The following is a 20,863-nucleotide window of genomic DNA, read 5'->3' as shown; positions in this document are numbered from 1 at the left end:
TGTGGCTCACCCTGGTGGAGCTACTACAACCCCCCAAGAAAACTAGCTCTCCCCAGAGAGGGGGAGAGGGAAGGTGCCAGCCCTAGGAGAAGAACAGGACCAAGGCCAAAGGGGGTTATCTGTACACTCCCATGCCCAGAGCTACAGACTCCTCAAATACCCGACAGAGCAGGAGAACCAGAGGAAGCCCTGCAGTAGTGTGTGTCAGGGTGGGTGCCATTTGGGGTTCTAGGAAGAGCAGTGAGGACCTCCAGACCTGTAGCTAATAAGAGTTTGCAACATGGCTGCCAAAAGCAGAGGGGTGGGCCATACTGCCCAGGTTCCTGCCACTTATCTTCAAGTGCACTCCAGAAGGACCAAAACCCTGGGTCACTGTGAGCTTCAATCTCCCACCCGCAAGCCCCTAGGTCTGCCTTCAGGCAGAGACCCCACTCAGAGCAGGGTGGAGACACACGGGGGAGGGCTGGGCAGGGAGAACCCTCCCCCACCTTCCTACCAGAAGGTCTGGGTTTCACACCGGATGGTAGAGAGGTACCCTCCGGCCCAGATGCAGGACTATGCTACCTGTTGTCAACATCACCTGAGTCTGGGGACGACATGGACGCCTCCGGCTGGCAGGGGTGATAGCTTTGCTTGGCCACTTACCAGTTTGAGTCCAGCTCAGGAAGCTGACAGGCTTCTGCTACAGCTGCTACAGGAGCTGCCACCCTGGGACCCCCAGCCTAAGCTGGACTGACCAGGGCCACCGTAGGGCCTAAGGATTAGACTTCTGCTTAGGACCCTCGCCCTGGCAGAATGACAGGGAGCCAGGCAGGTTACAGCAGAATGCTGCTTCTGACATGAAGGAGGGTCTGGGGACAGGTACAAGCCTTGTTTCAGCGGTGACTGCCACTCTGCTTCAATACACAAGCATGTCAAGTGGCCCCACCCAGCCCGCCAGGGGCTACCCCCGCGACCTCTGAGCAACACAATGGATTCTGGATATTTTGCTAGGTGGCGTGGAAGGTTCATTATTACTTCTAAGACCATGTGTAAGGAAAAAGGGGTCCTTAGAATGAATCAACAGAGGCAGGCACAGAACTCGACGGTGGAACAAAGTCTGAAATCACAGCCATCAGGCTAGCGCTAGTCGGGAGGCAGACATGGAGGGCAGAGCCATGAGTCCTGGGTCTGGGTGGTTATCCTGTGCTTCTCTGACAAGCACAGTCCCTGCTGAGAAGGCTACATGCCATGGGTCCCTGACTCTGTATCGCTGCAATCTAGAGGCTGCTGAGCCCACCTGGTCTGGAGGAGGAGAGGGTGGCTAGGAAACCCGGGGAGGGCACTCACATTGTCTCTTTGGTCAAAGTCCACGGAGCTGGAGACAGACGTGAGACGCTCATACCGGTCATGACTGTCCCCGTGCAGAGCTGAGGCCACACTGGGGGCGGGGAGATGAAAGATGAAAGAGCCTGGTGAGTCCGAGGCCCTGGAGAGCGGGGGTGAAATGGGTGGGCTTCCCCTCCAGAGTTCCAGGGTCAGACAAGGCACAGAAAGCAGAGAGGCTGAAGCGAGGAGGAATGACTGCCTTCTCCCTGCCTCCCTTAACGGCGCCTCTTCCCTTCTTCAGGGGGCTCTGGGGGCAGAGACACAGGCAGCAGGGAAAGGGAAGCAGGTGTCTCCAGCATCGCTCACTGAAGGTTGAAGTAAGAATGTGAACCCTCCCTGCAGTTCCGGAGTTGACCAGCGGGGGACCGGGGCAACAGATCCAACATTATGTACAGGGGAAGGGGAAGGGGAAGGAAGGGATGGACTAGGAGAGCCCCAGAAGGGTGGGGGTAAGAGGGGCTGCGCCATGTCTCCCAGATGGGCCCCTACCCTCCCTCTTCTCTGACCCCGGAAGCTGCCGCAACTCCAACACCAGTCCTACAGACAGAAACCGTGATGTGACACAAAGGGCCCGACTCGGGGCTCCTTGGGCAGCATCCCCCACACCTGCCTCCAGAAGAAGTGAGCAGGGAAGCCTGAAATATGAAGAACTAGCTGTTAGGGCACAAGAAGCCCCTGGGGACGCCCAATCTTGTCTCTGACCAATGGGCGAGTGTACTGTGAGTTTCTGGGAGGACGGCCCCTCCACTCCAGCTAACAGCGCCCTGAAGGCAGCACAGGGAGGGACTTCTCCCAGGCAGAGAGCCAGAGGGAGAGATGGGGGGAGGGGGAGGCAGAGACAAGTTGGGGAGCCCCCTGCTCTGCAAAGCACACCGCCTGCGTTAATCCGAAACATGAGCCTGCAGAGGAGAAAACTGCAAAGAGAAACCAGCAACTTGGCAGGAAGAGAAGAGAAGCATGAGAGAAGAAGAAAGGGGAAAGCCGGTTCAGTGGGGATGAGGGGGCTGGTGCCCCACATACTATTCCTGTTCCACTCGGTCCCTTTCCTGCCGCCGAAGCCTGGGGACAGAGAACAGACAAAGTTAGCAGGGGAGGAGGGAGGGTCCCAGGGGACTGACAAGGAACAAAGGCCCCTGCGGGCTCTCCTGCCCCCCATGGCCTCTCTGGGACTGGTCCCTCTTCATCCCCCCAACACAGGGGGATGAGAGAGGGCTGGTTCTTCCCTATTCCTGAGGAGTGTGGAACAAGGTGTGTATGTAGGGGTGAGGAAGAGTCCCAAAGCTTTACCTGTCAGCATCTGTCACCAAAGCCAGCCGCCCGTAGTCCCAGGCCACCTTCCGGAGGATGGAGAATAAGAACAGCAATGCCTGAGGGTAGAGAGACCACTCACCCCCAGGACTCACCAGGAGGGCAGGGGCAGAGGGGCCAGAATCTTGTCTCAGTAGGGGATGGCCCTGGCCTGGGTGCTGGTGCGAGGAGAGGCGTGGGCTAGGCGATGGGGGTCTCGCCTGCAGTGAAGCCTGGGGAGTCAGGGTCCAGTGGGAGAGTGGTTAGAGCTGCGGGCGAGGGGTGGCACGGGGCACTCACAAGGAAGCACATGAAGTCGAGAGCCAGCACGGTGGGGACGCCTCCAAAGGGCAGGCCCTGCAGGACGGTGCTGCGGATGCGGGCACTGTAGCAGTAGTCCTTGGGGTTGGTGTTGTTGAGGGCCGTGGTGCCCAGTGTGGCCAGCATGAAGGGCAGCATGGCTGCTACTGCCGCATGGTCCTCCTGGGCAGAGGGCAGAGCGGTCAGCTGGGCTCAGCCCCTGTGCCCCTCATGGCTTTGGTACGGTGGGTGAGAGGAGGGGGCAGCTGAGGGCAGCTGCAGATCACAGGGCTGCCTGGGTGGGTGGAAGCTCTGGCCTCCAGAGATAAGGCCTGGGGAGGCGAGGGTTGAGTCACATGGAATTACCTTCACTGGAGCTCAGGCTGCGACCCCACCCTGGGTCTGGGGAACTTGGCCCAGATCTGGACTGGGGAGACTGGTTTTTCTAAGGTGGAAGCTGTCTGTGAATCTCTAACATCTATCTCCCACCACCTCTATATTCTCATTCTCTCTCTCTCTCTCTCTCTCTCTCTCTCTCTCTCTCTCTCTCATCCCCAAACTTACAGTCTGTCTCTCCCAGTCTCAGGCAGGGGGCGGAGCTGAGCCTGAGGGAAAATGGGGAGGGGTCATCAGTCTGAGGATCCAAGGCTAGGAGGAGGGGTCTCTGGGCCAAAAAGGATGGGTTAGGAGACAGTACCTCACCCTGATCTTCTTTCTACCCCTATTAGAAAAATGGCATGTTTCCATTTGCTTAGAGTTTTCAACTTTGTTAATCACCTCCCCAATATAATTGGCTTCGAAATAAGATAACATGTTCAGCTTCAGAGTAAGGGGTCTGAGAGTAGGGTCAGAATGGGAAGTCAGTTAAAAAGTAGGATTTCTGGATTTGCTTTACTTGCCTGGACCCAGTCACGCCTGCTTACCCTCATTTCCTTTTCCTCTGCTAAGGCAGCACCTATACCTCTCTTTCCTCCAACTTCCTCACGTTTCCCCAATTATCTCTGCATAGAAATCACCTGAGTGGTCTCAGAACTACAACTCCCAGAGTGCCCTACTCCTGCCTCCGGAGCAGGGCAGGCTGGGAATGTCGTTTCTCCATGGAGCTCTTCCATTGGCAAAGGAAGAGAGAGTGTGTGTGGGGGGGAACTCTTAACCTGCCTAAGCCTCCTGCCACCAGGATACTGCCCTCTAGCCGGTTTCTTGCTACTGCTGGATCGTCTAGCCCTCAATGGTCAGATGGTACATGTGGATGGGGTGGGTAGAAGGAGGGAAGGGACAGGCAGCCCAGATGCCTGGGTTCTGGAAGTGCCTGGGGATGGGGTGAAGCAGGGCTCTGGGGAGGCTCCCAGGGCAGAGAAGTGCGGCTGTGGCATCGCTGCCCCACCCCTATCCTACTGGAGGGCCCCTGGGGGCCCTTCTGCTGACTACACCGAAGCTCTGCCTTTGGGGGAGGGGGGTCTCCAGGGAAGAAAGGAAACCAGACAAAGAGAAAGAACAACAAACCCAGAATCAGTGACTGCAACTCTGGGAGCCAGTGTTCCCCCAGCCCCCTGGGGTGACTCAGAGGATTTCTCCTGTCCACCAATCCCCAACCCCCCTTCGTAACACTTCAACTGCTGGGCAAGAGGCACCAGCTCTCAGACTGAGGAGGAAGCTGGGGTTGTTTATGTGTTTCACTTGGTCCCAGGGAGTCACTGAAAAGCCTGTGTTAGGAAGACTAAAGAACTGCCCTGTGTGTTATGCTTCCATCTTCCTTCCCAGCCCAAGCTGCCTTAAAAAACAAAAACCAAAAAACCACCAATTTAGTAATCGCAGCAGGCACCATTTATCGAGTGCCCACTGTTTCAAGAATAATAAGTACATGATTTCATTTAATCCTCAATAATCCTGAGTTGGATGCCATTGTCATTTTAAGATGAGTGCATTTTAAGATGAGGGGCTCAGAGAGGTTAAGTAACTTTCCCAAAGTCACACTGTTAATAAAATGATGGACCCAGGATTCAAACCTAGGTCAACTTCTTTCTAAACCTAGAACACTTTTCAGGGCACCACAATGGTTTTCTCATGTGCCCAGAATAGGGCTCTACATGGAAGCTTCATATAAGCTCATTAAATGTTCTCTGGCTAAAGAACACCAGAACACTGTGGGCACGTGTGTGTTTAGGTGTGTAAATGCATGTTGATGTGTGCGCATGTGTGCATGGCAATCCACGGCAATGAAGTGTGTTGTTGGTCTCTGAGTGGGGGTGTGTATGTGGGTTTGTCTGGGAGCCTCGCTATGTAAACATAAGGCATTCAGAACCTTGGGGTACCAGGGGAGGTTAAAGGTAGGTATAAGTATCTTGGGTCTGTGGTAGTTGGGGGGCCTCTAACTTAGCCCCCCTTAACTCCCAATTCCAACGCACTTCATAAATCAAGACAGCCCATTCCCACTCCTTGCCTGCTTCTCTCCCCAACTCCAAGGCTCCACCAGGCCAGAATGGAATGGGTACAAACCCCTGGAGTACCAACCCCCTTTCCCATCCTCTCCACTTGGAAGAAAGGTGGGACGTCCTGGGAACTTGTACATTAAGTGGACCTGGTGGGGCGGGTGAGGGTCAAATCACCATGTCCATCGGGTGCCTCCTTTTTAACAGCTGCAAAGCACTCTGCCCTCCACAATTGCATTGATCTTCCCACCTACACCCTGAGGAAAGCAGGGCAGGCTTGATCAGATCACTATCCGCATTTTCATGGACCCACGGAGAAGCAACTGGCAGGAGGTCATAGGGCAGGTAAAGGGTGGAGCCAGGGCTGGTGGCTCTGCTTGCTGACAGGGTTACTCCAAGCTCTTAATTGTGGGGGCGGGGTTGCTGGGCTGAGTTTCACCAAGGGCAGCTGCTCTCAAAGCCCTCACTGAGAGCAGCTGAGAGGGAAGAGAATGAGGCAGAAATTTGTTTGGGGGGGGGTAGATAGCAGGGAAGGGGGAAGCAATTCCTCCACTCCACAGGGTTGCCAGAGCCAGCTGTATCTCGGAATTTCTCTAGTCTGACACTGAGGCTTTTAGCTGGAAGTGTGTAGATAGAGTGATGGAGGGTTTTATTTCTAGCTAACTGAAGGTTATGTTACCATTAAGAAGTGTGTGCATGGTAGGGGTGGGGGAGTTATAAGTTACAAATTTTTTTCTTATCTTTACCTGGGAAGGTTTAATTTAGGAATCATAGGAAGGCAATGTGGTCTGATGGGAGGAGATGAAGATGGAGGCTAGCTCTGTTACTATGTAACCTGGGCCTCAGTCTTCCAGTCTGTAATAGATACTAATATCCTTGCTCCATGCCTACAAACTTCAGAGGGATGGGCAAAAATGTATCTACAAATGAGGATAAAAGTAGTGTAGGACAAGAATACATTTATCAAATACTTATTTAACTCTTATCCTGTGCCAGGCACTGTTCCAAAGGCTTTACAAATATTCACTCATTTATTCCCCATCACGAGATAACCCTAGGACAGTGAGGTTCAGAGAGGGTATATAACTTGCCCAATGTCACACAGCCAGTCTGTGGTAGAACTGGATACGGACCTAGGCAGCCTGGCTGGAGTCTATGCTCTTAACCACTGCACTTTGCTGCCTGGGCCAAGAGAGGAGCCACTTCCACCAGGGAACTGGGGGCTGCCAGCTACCACTCTGGAGAAACGCCACACCCTATTTTCTACTTTGGCTTCCTTCGCCTCCTGCTTAAAACTCCCAGACCCTACACTTGGGCCATGGGTTTGTAATTTTAGGTTCTGAGGCAAGTGTAGGGGACAGGCAACAGAGCCTGTGGTTAGGATGAGACAGATCTCGCTTCTGAACTGGGCAAATTATTTCATCATCCTGTGCCTCGGTTCCTTCATCTGTAAATGGGGATACTAATTCAGTTGTGTGGTTTGGAGGATTAAACAAGATGACTTATGTAAAGCTCTTAATACAGTTCAAGGCACATAATGGGTTCTGAAAAATTAGCTACTATTATTAATGAAGTGTGGAATAAAAGGGGTTGGTTTAGTGGAGGAAAACTGGTAAAAATCAAAATAAAAGAAACTATAGAATTTAATATGATTGAGCCCCTCAGTCAGGATGGGCTTCTTGTTTAGATCTAATGGTTTACACTGCATTCGGGACTCTGCTACTCAGAGGCAGGGAATGTTCCCAAACTCTTCAATTATACCTGATCCATCTGCAGCAGGCTGGGAGGTGGGGGTATGGGAGGGTGAGGCTATGCCAGGATGGGTCAGAAGTTCAGAGAAGATAACCTGTTATTGATCAATTACCAGGCACGGGTGCCTGTCTCTACCTGTGTTGTCTAGTTTGATCCCCATGATAAATCTTGAAAGGAAGTGATAGTAAACACACCTTTAATTGAAATTAAGGTTCAGACAGGTAAGGTAAGTCGTCAAGGTCACACAGCTTAAAGAATAGCAGAGCTGGAATTGGAACCAAGGTCTACAAGACTGTTATCATTGGAGGGAACTTGTAAGATGTCCAAAAGGGGGTTCTTAGCTACCCACCACCTGCCTCTGCCTTGCCACATCCCCACCCACCCACCCATGGACCAAGACTGAGCTGGGTGAGCCAACAGCAGGCCTCAGCATGTGCCACCTGGGGCATGCCAGAGCTTGGACCCTCTGGTGCCAGGGAGGACAGTCAAGCTACCAGCACACCCCCGCTGGAAGCCTCGTAGACACTCCCACTCCCTTTTTCACATGTGCCTGGGAGGCAGCGCTGGGGGCCCCCTACTCAGGAGGGATTGGGCACAGCCTCATTCTTCCTAGGGTGTTGCAGACCCAGGATGAAGCTAGAGAGTTGTATTGGGTAGAGAACTCACCCGGGAAGTAGAGTGCAGAGCGGCCAGACCTCCGCCCAGGGGACCCAGGCAGATGGCAGCACACAGCCCCAAGGGCAGCCCGCCCCTCTGACCTATCCTCTCCACTTCCCAAGCTTCCTTCTCGTCTGGAGAACAAGACGCCAAAGCTTTGGGGCTGTCTTCTCTAGGTGGTCAAGAAGGCCAGGAGGCACAAACGCGCCCCCTCCCCCCAAAAGGGCCTTTGCCCCATTCCCGGTTCCCCGCTGAATCTTTTCCCCACCGTACCCTCCAACGCAGGCCCGGGCGGCTCATGAATGAACTGCACTGTATGGGGCGCAAGAAGAGGACACGCTCCCGGGGCCAGTCGCCTTCCCAGCCCGCCGACCAGTCCTCAGACCGGCTGGGGACAGCGGCCGGCCTCGTGCCAGCACCCACGAAACCTGCCCTTGCTCGAGCTCGACCCCCTGCCCCGCGCGGGCTTCGGCGGTACTCGGCCCCGGGAGCAGGAGAAAATATAAAAGAGAACGAGGCCATCAGACTTGGCGACCCTGGAATTCAAAACTCGGAGGCGGGGGCGGCGGCGGCAGGTTCCCTACAGCGGCGGCGGGCTGATGGGGCGCAGCTGGAACCCCTGAGGGGCGCGGAGGTGACGCGCACCTGGACCAGGCAGGTGGGAGAAGAGTGGCTCTAGGGGGCCGGGGGCGGGGGTCCCACCCCTCGGGATCTCCGGAGGGGTGGGGACAGGGGTCTGATGACTCACATTTGGCTCTGGATGGTTCGGGATGGGGGCAGCGCGCGGCACCACTGGGTCCCGCGGGCCCGGGCACCTCTGGGTCCCGCAGGAGGTTGAAGGGAGGGGACGCGCAGCTGAGTCCGGGGGTTTTCTTTTGGATAGTGGTGGGATCCTCAAAGAAAAGAGATGAGGCTTGGGAAGGGTCGCGTACTCACCCCCAGGCGCAGACTCGGCTCCGGCTCGGAGCCCCGGGTTGGGGCGGGGCGGGGCTGGGGGAGGGGGAAAGGGACTCGCAGGGCTGCTCGAGCTCCGGGCTCCTGCGGCGTCCGCGGCAGTGTCGGGGGAGGGGGAGCAGGAGGAGGGAGGGGAAGAGGGGGCGGGGCCGAGCAGGTCCCACCCCCCACGCCAGCACACGCACGGTGCTCGCGCACTCTCAGATCACCGCGCGCCCAGCTGGGTGCGGCGCGCAGGCGCAGGGGGAGAGGCCGCGTGGGGTTCGGGGGGAGGCGGTGCTTGGCCTGGGAGGCCCGCGGCGGGATATTCCAGGGCGGCGGGAAAGGTATGGAGTGGAGGTGGGGGCGGGGGCGTCCGGCTCCTAACTCTCCACTTCCCCTCTCCATTTCTCCCCTGCAGTAGGGGAGGCGCACTGCCAGGGTGGGTGAAGGAAGGCCCGAGTGGGAGGACAGTGGACCCTTTGGGGCAGTGGGAGGGGTCCCGACGTGGCGGGAGGCCTCTGACCCGTCCCCCCCCCCCACTCCCAAGAGCGGCGGGGCTCCCGTGGCCTCTGCGCCCCCGCGGCCGGCGCTCACCTGCCTGCGGAGGGATGTGGGCTGCTGGCCTGGACAGGGGCCGGCTGCCGTCCGGCTTTCGCGAGGCGGCCTCGGCCGCTCACTCTGGCGCGGCTCCTCGAGTGTCTGCTTCTGGTGTCCTCCCTCCCCTTCCCAGCTTGGGTCTGGAGACGACTTTGTGACTTACTTGCCAGGTGCTTCTGATGTGAAGAGTGAGTCTGTTGCTTTCACTGCCGTGCCGATGAGTGGCTACCCCCTCCCCCGCTTCATGGGGTTCCCTGGTTTCTTCTCATTTCACCAGAGGCTGCATCTGCCAGCGATTAAGCATGGAAAGATGAGGGTGGGGTGGGGTGTGTGTATGCGCGCGCACGTACATAGATACAGGAGTATGTCACCCCCACAAAGATGGTGAACTGAACTTCCATTCAAACTGAGCCCCACTGGTTGGAAATGAGTTTAGTGGATCACAGCCATCCTTTATAAAACAAAGAAATACAAGACAGTAGAGTGCATGATCCTTTGTAAGGGTCAGCATTACTGCTTGGCACTTGCTTCAGGTATATGCACATGTGTGAGATGTGAGATAACGTGTTTCTGTGTCACAGAAAAGTTCGAAACATTGGTCTCCTGGATCCTCCTGTTTGCCCTCTTTCCTTCCTGAGTCTGAGTTTTCACTCTGTTAAAACTGTCCACGAGGATGCAGTTAGCACACCAGGAGTATGCAGTCAAGAACAGAGGGGGTCCCTTTCTTCAGGGAGGATACTGCCCAAGAAGGAAGACGGTTCACTCTTCATTCTTTGGAAACGTGCAATTGAAGAAAAGGATTTTGTTGGGGTGGGAAGTAGGTTGGCTTACCTAGGAAGAACTGTCTTTGGTAGACTGCCTGGTGGGAAGCAAGTGTCTGTGGGTTTGGTTGCTGGGAGTTGTTTTTGGGTAGGAGCAAGCAGTTTAGATGAAAAAGGATTTGCTCTAGTTGTTCTTTGTCTTGGATGGAATTGCCCATTTTCCCCTTAGAGCTTCTTGGATGTATATTTCTTACGGAGCTTTTTACATACTGAGTTGAAGACATTGCTTATGTATTATTATTTTTAATAATACAGTTATGAATCTGGCCGTGTGATGGATTCTTGACCTATTTTTGCCTGTACATAATTAGGGTCACCACATGTTAACAGACAGAGAAGAGGAAACATTTCAGAAAGGCTGAAATGAGCATAGAATTAAGTATACTGTGGGATCCATGAAGGAACAGTGGCCAGAAAGATGTATTATTGCCCCTGAATATGAATGTTAAAACTTTCCCTGAGGTCCATATTTCAGGAGGTGTACTCTGTTGGGTAGTGAACATGATTTAGACTCATCCTCAGCTTCTAGAATCTTAGATGATGCAGAGTCCTTAAAGCCTATCTTGTCCCACTGCTGTCACGGTGGATTATAACATCTGGACCCACAGCAGATGGATTTTCCTATTGTTTAGTTTTTATGACCATGTGTGGGCTTTGGAGGGTCTCAGAAACCAGGTTGTGATTTAGCCTTCCTTTTTAAAGGCTGATGGTTTGTTTTGGGTTGTAGCTCACACTGTGTGATTTTACATGTGTGTTAATGATGACAACCAGCATGTAAGGAGGGTTGTGATTCAGATCTCAGAAATGTTGCTCTGGGTCAGGTAATACGCTCTCTTATTCAGAAAGGTACTCGATTGCTGATTATTCACTAGGGAAACAACTCAGAGTTGGAAAGTCTCCCTGTCAAAACTTAAAAATATCATCTATGCCTTTACGAAAGAGAGGGAGCACTTTCCCATGTCTACTTGAAGCTGAAAAACACTTTTAGGACTGATTGGTCTTAAAGAGACTCTCAGAGTGCTGCCCTGAGAATCAGAGAGCGAGGCTGTTGTCCCCAGTCAGGATCTGGAAACTCACTGCTTATCCTGCAGATCTGGTCCCTACTGGTTAATTCAGAAAGGGATTCCACACTTTAAAACGATCACTTAACAGGAGTGAAGCTAAAAGCATGTTCACGTCCGTGCCTCTTTGCTCTTCCCAATTACCCCTGCTTGGAAGGGCCGTTGGGGCCTGCAGAAGTTGATTCCAAGGTCACAGACTTAGCAGGAGAAGAGGGGAGCGTGGGGTGGAGGAGATAGGCTCTCCATAAGTAGCGTTTCATGTTTGAGTCCAGGGACCCCCCCCCGGCCCCCCCAAGCTCTTCCTTTCCTCTGCTCCCTTTCTGCCCACCTGACTGTCCTCCAGAAGCCTGGCTCCTTGCCACGGGCCCACTAGAGGTGGTACTAGGAAGGAAATACGAACACGATTAAATAGAACTGAACTTTGCTTTGGGCAGTTTCTCTGAGTTGAACCATACCGATTATTGCAAACAGTTCTGGACTATAGGTGTTTGCACACTTGTGAAGTGGGGCTGGGGAGGGAGCAAAGCGAGAATAGGTAAAATGTGCACATTGAAAAACCAGCTTGAATAATTGAGAATTGTCAGATGCATTTAAGAACCACTGCTTTACATACTTCCGTAACAAGGTGGGGCATGAGGTGAATAAATAAATACAGGGCAAAAGCCCTGGGAACATTTTTCTTTTGTGAATCAGATTCACAAAATGGGGTCCTGAATGGCAGCCATGGCAGAAACAGCCCATTGTGCTACTGAGGGATACTTGGCTTCTTGATAGTGACGCTGGGAAGACTCACCTTGGCAGGTTGTGGTGGATGTAGTGCAGATATTTACTGAAAAGACAACTTTTAATTCCTGAGTCTTTAAAGATTATGTGAGAGGCTCCATAGAGAGGAAAGAATACTTGCCCTGCGTGGGGTGTGTGTCCCCCCCCTCCCCCCCGTGAAGTTTATTAAAGCAGAATCTTAGCTGCACAGGTATTGTGCAGGATGTAATAGAAACAGCCTTCTAACCTTGGACAAGTTAACAAGTTGTTTATCATTTAAGACTTCATTTCTTGTCTGCAAACTGGTACTTACTCTGTGGAGCCCCCAGAACCAATCTGTAATGCTTAGCTGATTGAACCCCTCGCAGACTGTTGCTCTGTTATTTGTCTTTGTATTTGCATTGGGTGCTCAGGAATGAAATCATCCAAGAAAATGGTCTGTGTGAAGATACTTTGAGAATTTGTAACATGTTATACTTGTGTGAGGTTAAAAAAATTCCTGAAAGAGCGACCCTTGGACAACAAAACAGTAATGAGTTTTTAAGTAACAATACGAATACTTATTGGTCAAGAATGATTGGGGTGAAACCTGCAGGAGATGGCAGGGTAGCACAGGGTCCTGGGATTTCCTTTTCTTGGTTCCTTGAAGCTGCTAGGCCTCTGCTTTTTCCTGCTTTACCTAGGAAAGATGGGTAGGTTCTCACGCTTGTGGCTGGGCGTTGCATTTAATTTCCCTTAGTGTTTCTTTCCCCTATTGTTACTAACAGAATCTCCTTTAAGCACTCCTTTGCGACTGCGGAACTTTTCATTTGTTTTGTCTCTTTTTTATATTAGCGCATTCCTCCTGGAAGGCATTTGAAATGTATGTAAGGTGCCAGCACCTAAGGGTGGAAATTGTTCGTGTGGAAACAATGTGTAATTATGTCTAGGTCTGTGATAGTAAATACATTTATTTCTATGATCCTCAAAGCTCCCGGAGTGGTATAAGACTTTCCAGCTTTCTACAAAGCATCAGAGCTGTAGGCTCTTTCTATTTGTTTTTTTTTTTTTTCAGCTCAGTCTCCGTGTATTAAAATTAGCTTAAAAATGAGCTCTCAGTGTGTAGGAGGTTCCCTCAAGTCTCTGGGAACCTGGGAGAAGGGCCCAAGAACCCCTCCCCCTCCAACATGGAGCCTCTCTGGAGCTGGAGGCTGAATTGCAATTACAGATTCATTTTATTCATTTAACAGCTACTCACTGAGCTGCACTTGTGTGCCAGGGACTGCTCTGCGTCCTGAGCACGCAGGCAGGCACGGCCCCTGCCTATGAGGTGATGCAAGTGAGAAACTCACCTTGTGTGCACGTGAAAGGTATAGTTCCCCCCGGGCTCCACAACTGACTGGAGCGCTTCAGGTTAAACCAGGATGGAAAATGAGCATGGCTCTTGGCTTGTATGAAGTCGTTTCCCTCCCTTCCTTCCCGCCCTCCCCCCCCCAGGTTGTGATTCATACTCTAAACTTGGAGGGCAGCACTCAGTGCTGACCAGGAAGTGGCATTAAAAACCATCTCTGGCACTGGAATCTTCGGGACACCTGGCTTGTGAGTGAGAGTGTCATAGAGGAGGAAATATCATTGGGGTCACTTTCCATGCAAACATGAGAATCAGTGTGGAAACAAAACACAAACAGACTACATCCGAAGTGAATCAGACTCTGTGTCAGGGTACATTTGTGCTAGGAAATAACACCAAGGCCAATCAAAGTTGCTTTGAAGGAAATTGCTGCCTCCATTACTCTTCCCTGATTCAAGCCAGTTATATGGTGGTTGGATGAGGTGTTTTTCCACAGTGGGCAGTGTAGGCACGAGGCCTGGGGAATGATTCCAGGGGCCTGTAAACACAGCCTGGGCTAATCCTTCCACGACCAGCACATGGTTTTCCCAGAGCATGTTTGTGTGTGTTGCCCTGGTTCCGGATAGAGAAGCGCTCGCAGTGTGTGGGGGGCCGTACGTGGGGGGTGTCCTTCTGGTGGCTCCCTCATTCGCTTTATTCAACAAGTGCTCATTGTGCTCCTCGGTGAGGACCTGCTGCTGGGGTCAGAGTGGAGGGGACCACAGGTGTTTTGTGTTTTGGGTATTTTTGAGGAATAAGGAATATATATATATATATATATATATATATACACAATAAGAGAATATATTTGTGTGTGCTTGCGTGCGTGCGTGCTTTCAAGTTCATAGGAAGGCTTACTGTTGTACATTTGATGTCTTATGTCCTTTGGGTCTGGAGATCCACCAAGAGCTAGTGAGAAGTCTTTGAATCGGCCCCTTGTGAAAATGGAAGTGCTCCTTGGAGACAGGAACGTGTGACTCTTGCGTTTGAGGGCGGTGCAAGTAACCCTCATGAGCTGAGCCTGGGATTCCTGAGTTCCTGCAGTGAGTTCAGATGCCCAGTGATCGAGATTTGTGTGGTGTCTGCGTTTGGGATGGTGAGTAGCAAGAACTAGCCGGTCGAGGGAGATCATCAGCCTTGTCTCAGAAAAGGTAAATAAATTATTCCGTTTTTGAATCTGGGTAGTGAAAGTGGGAGCAGTGAGAGTTCCTTTGGCACGGGATGCCTGGATGTCCTCATTACACGAGGGGTACCAACTGAGGCTGGGTCAGAGTGGGCCGGGTAGAGATGGGTGTAGGTTGGGGGCGCGGCTTGTGAGCGAGGTGTGAGAGGAGGCCCGGGTTTGCGGTTTTTTTTTGCATAGAGCGCCCTGCAGAGTTTGGGGAGGTGCCTTGCACGGCTGGGTTTGTTATATCCCAGTCAGGAAAGTTCTGGGGAGCCCCCAGGCATGGCTGCAGTTCTTGGACGAACATAAGTGTTATTGAGGCTGCAGTGCTGTGTGTGGAGAGGCAGGTGTCACCTTCTCAAGAGAGGACATGTGGGCGGTGCTGGGCTAACCTTGAGGGTTCTGTGGAGTTGCTGGGGAGCCTCTTCTCTCCTGGGGAGCGAGAGCAAGGGCCCACCCGCATCAGGTGGGAAAGCTTGGCCGGGATTGGGGGTCACTGCAGCCTGGACCAGAAGGGCTGCTTTTCAGAGTTATGGTTTTTTGTTGTTGTTGTTGTTGTTAAAGCCAGTTTTCAGTTACTGCTCAGAGTATGGAGCTCCTCTTACCCACCTACACCACAGATCGTCTTCAACACTTAAATTGGATTTAAGTGAATATTTTCCACCTGGTGTTTGCGTACATTTCAGTTGGTCAGCAGACATGGAGTTGGGAATGGGTGAAATGTGCAGCAGTGTCAGCATTCTTGGTGGAGCAAGGATGATTTAACAGTTGGGAAAATATTAATATTTAAATTAAAGTTACCATGTTAACTGTTGCCTAAGGCTAAGAGCATGGGTTCGGGAAGCCAGCAGCTTTGTCCCTCCCAGCTGTGTGACCTTGGGGACATTATCTAACCTCTGGGCCTCATTTCCTCATGAATAACAAGGGGCTAATAATAATGCCCGTTTCATAGCGTTTTTGTGAGGCTTAAAGGAAAGGATAATGTGGAAGGACTTAGCTGAGTGCCTGACCCAGGAAAACTACTCATATGTATTTTCAGAAAGGAACTAGAAGAGCAGGTGACCCTTCCAGCTGCTTCTTACCCTGAGCTCCCTCAGGTGAAGTGAGTTTTGTGTTGCAGAGTGAGGTGGAGTGTGGCGAACGCCTTGGGCAGAAGCTGGATCTACTTCTGCTTCTGGTTCTACCCGTGGCCCGTGGTGGGGCTTTACAGGCAGTCACTTCATTTCTCTGTATCTCAGTTTCCTCATCTGTGAAATGCGTTGTGACTAGATGACATCGATGATGAGGACAGCTAGTGGGTATTGAGTGCGAGGCGCTGTGCTCTGTGGTTGGAGCGGCTTCTCTCCTGACCGCCTTGTGAGAACGTGTACATGGGAAGCCCCGTGTTACAGATGTGAAAACCGGCGCTCGTAGTTCCTCGGCTAGGGTTACCTAGCTATAAAGGGAAAGCTGGCCTCATCTAATAACCTTAGGTTCTGTGTATCGGATGTTAGTCGTTCTATAGGTTAGCTGCCTTCTTTTGCATTTAATTTTCTGATCATAATTACATTTTGGCCGATGCTTCCTGTGTTGTCATAAGGAAAACACTGGAGAGTAGCCTTGTGATTTGAGGCTAAATTATTATAGTTCATAAACATTTCTGAAGTGTCTAGATATTCCTTTGGAAGTAAATAGTGGGTTTCCCCCCACCCTTATTAAACAGAAACTTATCTGAGGTGCTTTGAACTTATGCAAGTCAAAGCTGTGTGTAAATACTACAGTGGTAGAGGCCTTTCTCAGCAGAGCTCTCGAATGAGGCCCTTTGCAGCCAGACATTTGGCTGGAAGAACAGCATTTTTTGCAGCTGGAAATACCAAGTGGCTGTCGGTTTTTCTTAAACCCACCCCGACCTGTTTCCCAGGTGTTGCGCGAAACAGGGGTTTGCCGTATTTGTTGGTGCTGGGGAGCCACAGAGTTGAGGTGCTGCAAGCCGGAGTCATCTGTGTTGGGCTCGTGTTTGCTCTTTCTCTCCAACGTGTTCTCCTAAACCCCGCTTTTAGCTCTAGTCTGGGGTCGGTCGTGTTCCTGAGGTGTAATGTGGTTTGGGAGACTGACTCACATGGAGGCCTCGGTCAGTGGCTTGGCAAGGCCTCCTCTGGCTCCGCTTTGCTAGCCTGGATCTGTGCAGGTGTTCCAGCTTTTACCTGGGGGAAAGGTGCTCTGGTGACAGACAACCTGGGAAGTCGCTCAGAGAATCTGCTTTCTTTCAGGGAGTACATGTTCTGGTTTCAGGAGACTGCGAGTGTCGACCAGGGCAATATGGTGTGCAGGCTGTCGTTGGAGAGCTTGGAAGGGGGTCACCAGCCTGTACGTACCAGAGGACGCATGTTTCCTCCTGCCTGTGGTAGTGAGATGATGCTCGCGTTCTCCGTGCTGTTGCAGTCCTCAGAGCGAGGAGAATTCGTGTGGGTCATTCCAGCTCCCTGACCCCAGTTCGAATATGAATCAGCAGAATTGTAGCTGGAGTTCCAGCTAATCACCTGCCTGTCTTTTAACCACTAAGATTTATATTTAGTGACTAATGATCTTGTGCGAGAAGTGCCATCTCCCATGCAAGTCCCCGGCAGTCTTTTATTAAAACAAAACAAAACACTGGCTCTGAGTAAGGGCACAGACTTAGAAATAAATCCTTTCCCCCCTCTTTTTTCCTGCAGGATTCGCCCTGTGTGATCCCATGGCTTCCTTTACTGGGCTCTGGAGCCCTGTTGCCCATGTAAGCAGAGCACTCAGCCAGCGCTGTTTCAGGTAACTTTTCCCATGACGTCCTTAGCTGTCTTTGAGTCTTAAACCTCCCGTCCTGGCTGGATATTATGGTGATTAGAACAGGAGTGGAGACCCAAGGACGTGGGCCTGGGGTCAGGGAGGCTAAAGGAATCAGATGGAGCTGTGTCGTAATGTCCGGTTAGGTGAGGACATAGGTTAGGAGGTGACATTGCTGCTGAGAGGTGGGACACAAGTGGCAGATGGTAGAAGATGAAACTTTGCAGCCCTTGCCAGACTTGCAGTGAATCTGACATCTCTCGACCCCCAGTGCATTAAAACTTTCTCTTTTAAGAAGGGAATCATTTTTTTAAAAAATTATGTGCTTATTACCAAAAACTCCAGCATAAGAGAAGTGTGACAAGCTCCTCTCCTCTTAGATGCTAAGCCAGGGGGAGAGCATGGGTTGCATTCCTGTTGGCAAACATGCCTTTCGGCTCCATTCGTATACTCATTCACAAGCATTTGCTGAGCACTGTGCCTGGGATTGGTCATAGAGAGATGAATAAGAATTGCTTCCTGCCCTGAAAGAGTTCTCACAGTTGGCCACGGGAGCAAACTTGGAAACAAATAACTCTAAGAAAATGTGACAAGTATAATAATAGAGGTTTGTATGGTGCTGTGGAAGCCTGAGACCAGAGCTGCTAATGGAGGAGGGGGTGGAGGAAAGGGAAGTGGAGGCAGCCTTCCCAGAAGAGAAGAGGGAGGAGGCCCTGTCCAGGCCTCCAGGGAGGGCTGAGCGCATGGCGTGCTTGGAGAGCTCTAGGGGTTCCCGGCCCGGGCAGAGTGGGTGTGGAAGTGGCTGGGCCTCAGAAGGCAGGTACGTACATTGTGGCCGGGTTGTTGACAGTGTAGAGCGTGGGGAACCACTGGACAATGCTAACCGGGGGGTAGCCTCGGTTTTATATTCTGAAAAGTGCTCTGGGTTGGTAGAGTGAGGTGCACTGGCAATCAGTGAAGACACCAGTGTAACAATCTCGGTATAGGAGAGTGAACTGCCGAATTCAGAAGTGTTGATGGGGGGAAGGGAGAGGACAGAGGTGCTTAGGCGGGGGTATCAGGAGGACCTGGGAGCAGTGGGTGTTGATGGAGAGAAATGTATGGCTTGGGAGCTGGAATTTCTGGAGAAGCCATCATCTTGATAGGAAATGCAGCCGCAGGAGGAGGATTACAAGAGGAGGCAATGAGCTCAGCGTGGGACATGCAGTGTTTGCCGTGTTCTTAGGACACGTCGAGAGTGTAGAGTGGAAATACAGGGCTAGGATACAGGAGAGAAGTGGGACTAGAGATGGAATTTACTAGTTGGAAGCAATGGGAATAGATAAGATTGCCCAGAGTAGAGGTGCGGAATGAGAGGAGGGGACCTGGGATTGCCCTGGAGAACACCAGCACTTAAGGTGCTAGCATAAAGAAAGCGAAATCCCACTATCAGCAGATTGCTAAAGAGTAGTTTATCTGCCTTTAATAGGACACTTTAAAAAAAAAGTTCTTTCTAATGGGGAAAAATGCATTAAAATAAAAGATTGTTACTTTGACTTATTTCTAGTTCTGCTTTGTTGTGTCAAGGGACTCCCTTAAGCAAACCTACTCACTCATATCTTCTGGTTCCCAGCAACATGTATGATGTGTGATCAAACACTACAGTGAATGTTTAAATAAAAGAAATTTATTGGGCTGGCCTGGTGGCTCAGGTGGTTGGAGCCCCATGCTCTTAATGCTGAGGTTGCCAGTTCAATGCCCACATGGGCCAGTGAACTGCACCTTCTACAGCTAAGACTGTGAACAACAGCTCTCCCTGGAGCTGGGCTGCTGTGGGCTTCGCAGTGTTGCCACAGGCTGCTGAGCTGCTGTGGGCTACCTTGTGCCGCCATGAGCAGCCAATGGCCAGCGTGAGTGGCTGGCAGCCAACGAGAGCTGCGGTGAGTGGCCAACCAACTACTGGCAACCAACTGCCTCAGCCAGGAGGAGTGCAAGGCTCATAACACCAGCACAGGCCAGGGAGCTGTGTCCTACACAACTAGACTGAGAAACAACGGCTTGAACTGGAGTGAAGGCGGGCAGGTGGAAGAAGGAGGAGGGAATTTATTACAGTAAAAGACACATTTCCATTAATCCCCCTCTCTTTGAACACACTTATCCCATCGTTCTTGCGTTTCTGAAGCAGTTCTGGAAGTCCTGTTTCGTGAGTGTCTTTAGTTGCGCTGTCATGGCTGCCTCGATGTCCTGACTCATTTTGACTTTGGGGAAGATCCAGAAGTCGCATGGTGCCAGATCCGGTGAATAAGGTGGATGAGGACACACTGTAATGCTTTTATTTGACAGAATTGCCGTATCAGAAGCAATGTGTGACACAGAGCATTTCTGTTGTGATCACAAACTATTGTGAATGCTGTTGCCGAGTGCCATCCAACGGAAAGGCAGGGATCTTCAATGTGGGAAGTGGCGTGTCAAACCTTAGTAACAGTGTGTGACAAGTTTCAACTTGTTCAGGGCAGTCAGTCGGGTGTGAGCTACGGTTGAGAGAAGGTGTGTTTTAAAGTGTGCCGTCAATCATCCTCCATCATGACAACACTTTGTGTCACACATCGCCTCTGGTATGGCAATTTCTGTCAAATAAAAATATTACACCATATTGTTTGATCACACCTCATAGATGAGAAGCTGTGGGAATCAGTGTATTCTGGGAGAGCAGGTTTTGCAGGGTAGGCAGTGGGTGAGGCCTGACCCATACGGTATTCTCTTAATCCTCAGAGTCCTTTCGGAAACTAAAGGCTTTAAATTATGGGTGCCATGAAGGTTGTTGTAACAGAAAATTGTGTTCTCTTTAAAACCCATCCAAACCCAATCTTGACCTGGCAGCAGAAGCTTTTGGCTGTAAGGAAACTGTTGGGTACAGAGAAGTCCTCATAAGCACCTGACTTTGTGTCAGGGCCCTGGGTTGTGCTCTGTTCAGCACGTTGTTGCTCACGTGTGCTCTCTCCCAAACCTTGCCCTCTCAGAGGCCTCTGCACCCTGACCAGGAGGAATCCAGATCTCAAACTGTACTCTCTCCCTCCAGCACTGCCGGGAGCCTCAGTGCGATTCAGAAGATGACGCGGGTGCGCGTGGTGGACAACAGTGCCCTGGGGAACACCCCCTATCATCGCCCTCCTCGTTGCATCCACGTCTATAACAAGAATGGGGTGGGCAAGGTGGGCGACCGGATACTGCTGGCCATCAAGGGGCAGAAGAAGAAGGCACTCATTGTGGGGCATCGAATGCCTGGTCCCCGGATGACTCCCAGGTTCGACTCCAACAATGTGGTCCTCATTGAGGACAATGGGAACCCTGTGGGGACCCGAATTAAGACTCCCATCCCCACCAGCCTGCGCCAGAGGGAAGGCGAGTTTTCCAAGGTGCTGGCCATTGCTCAGAACTTTGTGTGAGCAGAGCCCAGGCTGCTGGCTGCTGTGGGGCTCGCGAATGGAGCAGTTCTGAGAAGTGCGCCTTTGCCAAAGGGAAGCTGGGGGCCCCGTGGCTGGGAAACAGTGTGTCCTGTGAGAAATAAACATTTGCACGTA

At 51.8% G+C, this 20,863-nt stretch overlaps 2 protein-coding genes across 14 annotated transcripts in view; one reads left to right on the top strand and one right to left on the bottom strand.

The window, feature by feature from the left end:
- The window catches only part of TMEM63B (transmembrane protein 63B), a 24,394-nt gene extending 14,767 nt beyond the window's left edge, over positions 1 to 9,627 (bottom strand). For 3 of the 9 annotated variants that reach the window (XM_074333002.1, XM_074333003.1, XM_074333010.1), the window contains exons 1-5: positions 8,730 to 8,861; positions 2,956 to 3,138; positions 2,656 to 2,735; positions 2,389 to 2,427; positions 1,330 to 1,420 (exon numbers count right to left, since the gene is read on the bottom strand). In XM_074333002.1, the coding sequence (XP_074189103.1) occupies positions 1,330 to 1,420; positions 2,389 to 2,427; positions 2,656 to 2,735; positions 2,956 to 3,114 (369 nt within the window). In that variant the 5' untranslated portion in view covers positions 3,115 to 3,138; positions 8,730 to 8,861. Of the gene's footprint in view, positions 1 to 1,329; positions 1,421 to 2,388; positions 2,428 to 2,655; positions 2,736 to 2,955; positions 3,139 to 3,519; positions 3,556 to 8,541; positions 8,687 to 8,729; positions 8,862 to 9,323 lie in introns of those variants that run through there. The other 6 variants (XM_074333005.1, XM_074333006.1, XM_074333004.1 and 3 more) reach the window with 6 other exon arrangements.
- On the top strand, positions 7,554 to 20,863 carry MRPL14 (mitochondrial ribosomal protein L14). 5 transcript variants are annotated; one of them, XM_074333011.1, is made up of 3 exons: positions 7,554 to 8,451; positions 17,198 to 17,288; positions 20,303 to 20,360. In XM_074333011.1, the coding sequence occupies exons 1-2, from the start codon at positions 8,092 to 8,094 to the stop codon at positions 17,258 to 17,260; spliced, it is 423 nt and encodes a 140-aa protein (XP_074189112.1). In that variant the 5' UTR covers positions 7,554 to 8,091; the 3' UTR covers positions 17,261 to 17,288; positions 20,303 to 20,360. The 5 variants fall into 5 exon arrangements, with proteins under 5 accessions (XP_074189112.1, XP_019594031.1, XP_019594030.1 ...); XM_019738472.2 differs by lacking the exons at positions 7,554 to 8,451; positions 20,303 to 20,360 and adding exons at positions 8,963 to 9,073; positions 20,362 to 20,863; XM_019738471.2 differs by lacking the exon at positions 7,554 to 8,451 and adding an exon at positions 8,996 to 9,073 and having other exon boundaries at positions 20,303 to 20,863.

Source organism: Rhinolophus sinicus, linkage group LG05, assembly GCF_036562045.2.
Source record: "Rhinolophus sinicus isolate RSC01 linkage group LG05, ASM3656204v1, whole genome shotgun sequence".
Classification (NCBI taxonomy): Eukaryota; Metazoa; Chordata; class Mammalia; order Chiroptera; family Rhinolophidae; genus Rhinolophus; species Rhinolophus sinicus.
Note: the sequence above shows the minus strand (reverse complement) of the source record. Positions and strands in the feature narration are given on the sequence as shown.

Bases quoted from the DNA above. Each gene is read 5' to 3' on its own strand.
- MRPL14 (XM_019738472.2), top strand. From the start codon at position 17,218: ATGGCTTCCTTTACTGGGCTCTGGAGCCCTGTTGCCCATGTAAGCAGA. The intron at 17,289-20,361 runs GTAACTTTTCCC...CTCTCCCTCCAG, and splicing joins CTCAGCCAGCGCTGTTTCAG to CACTGCCGGGAGCCTCAGTG.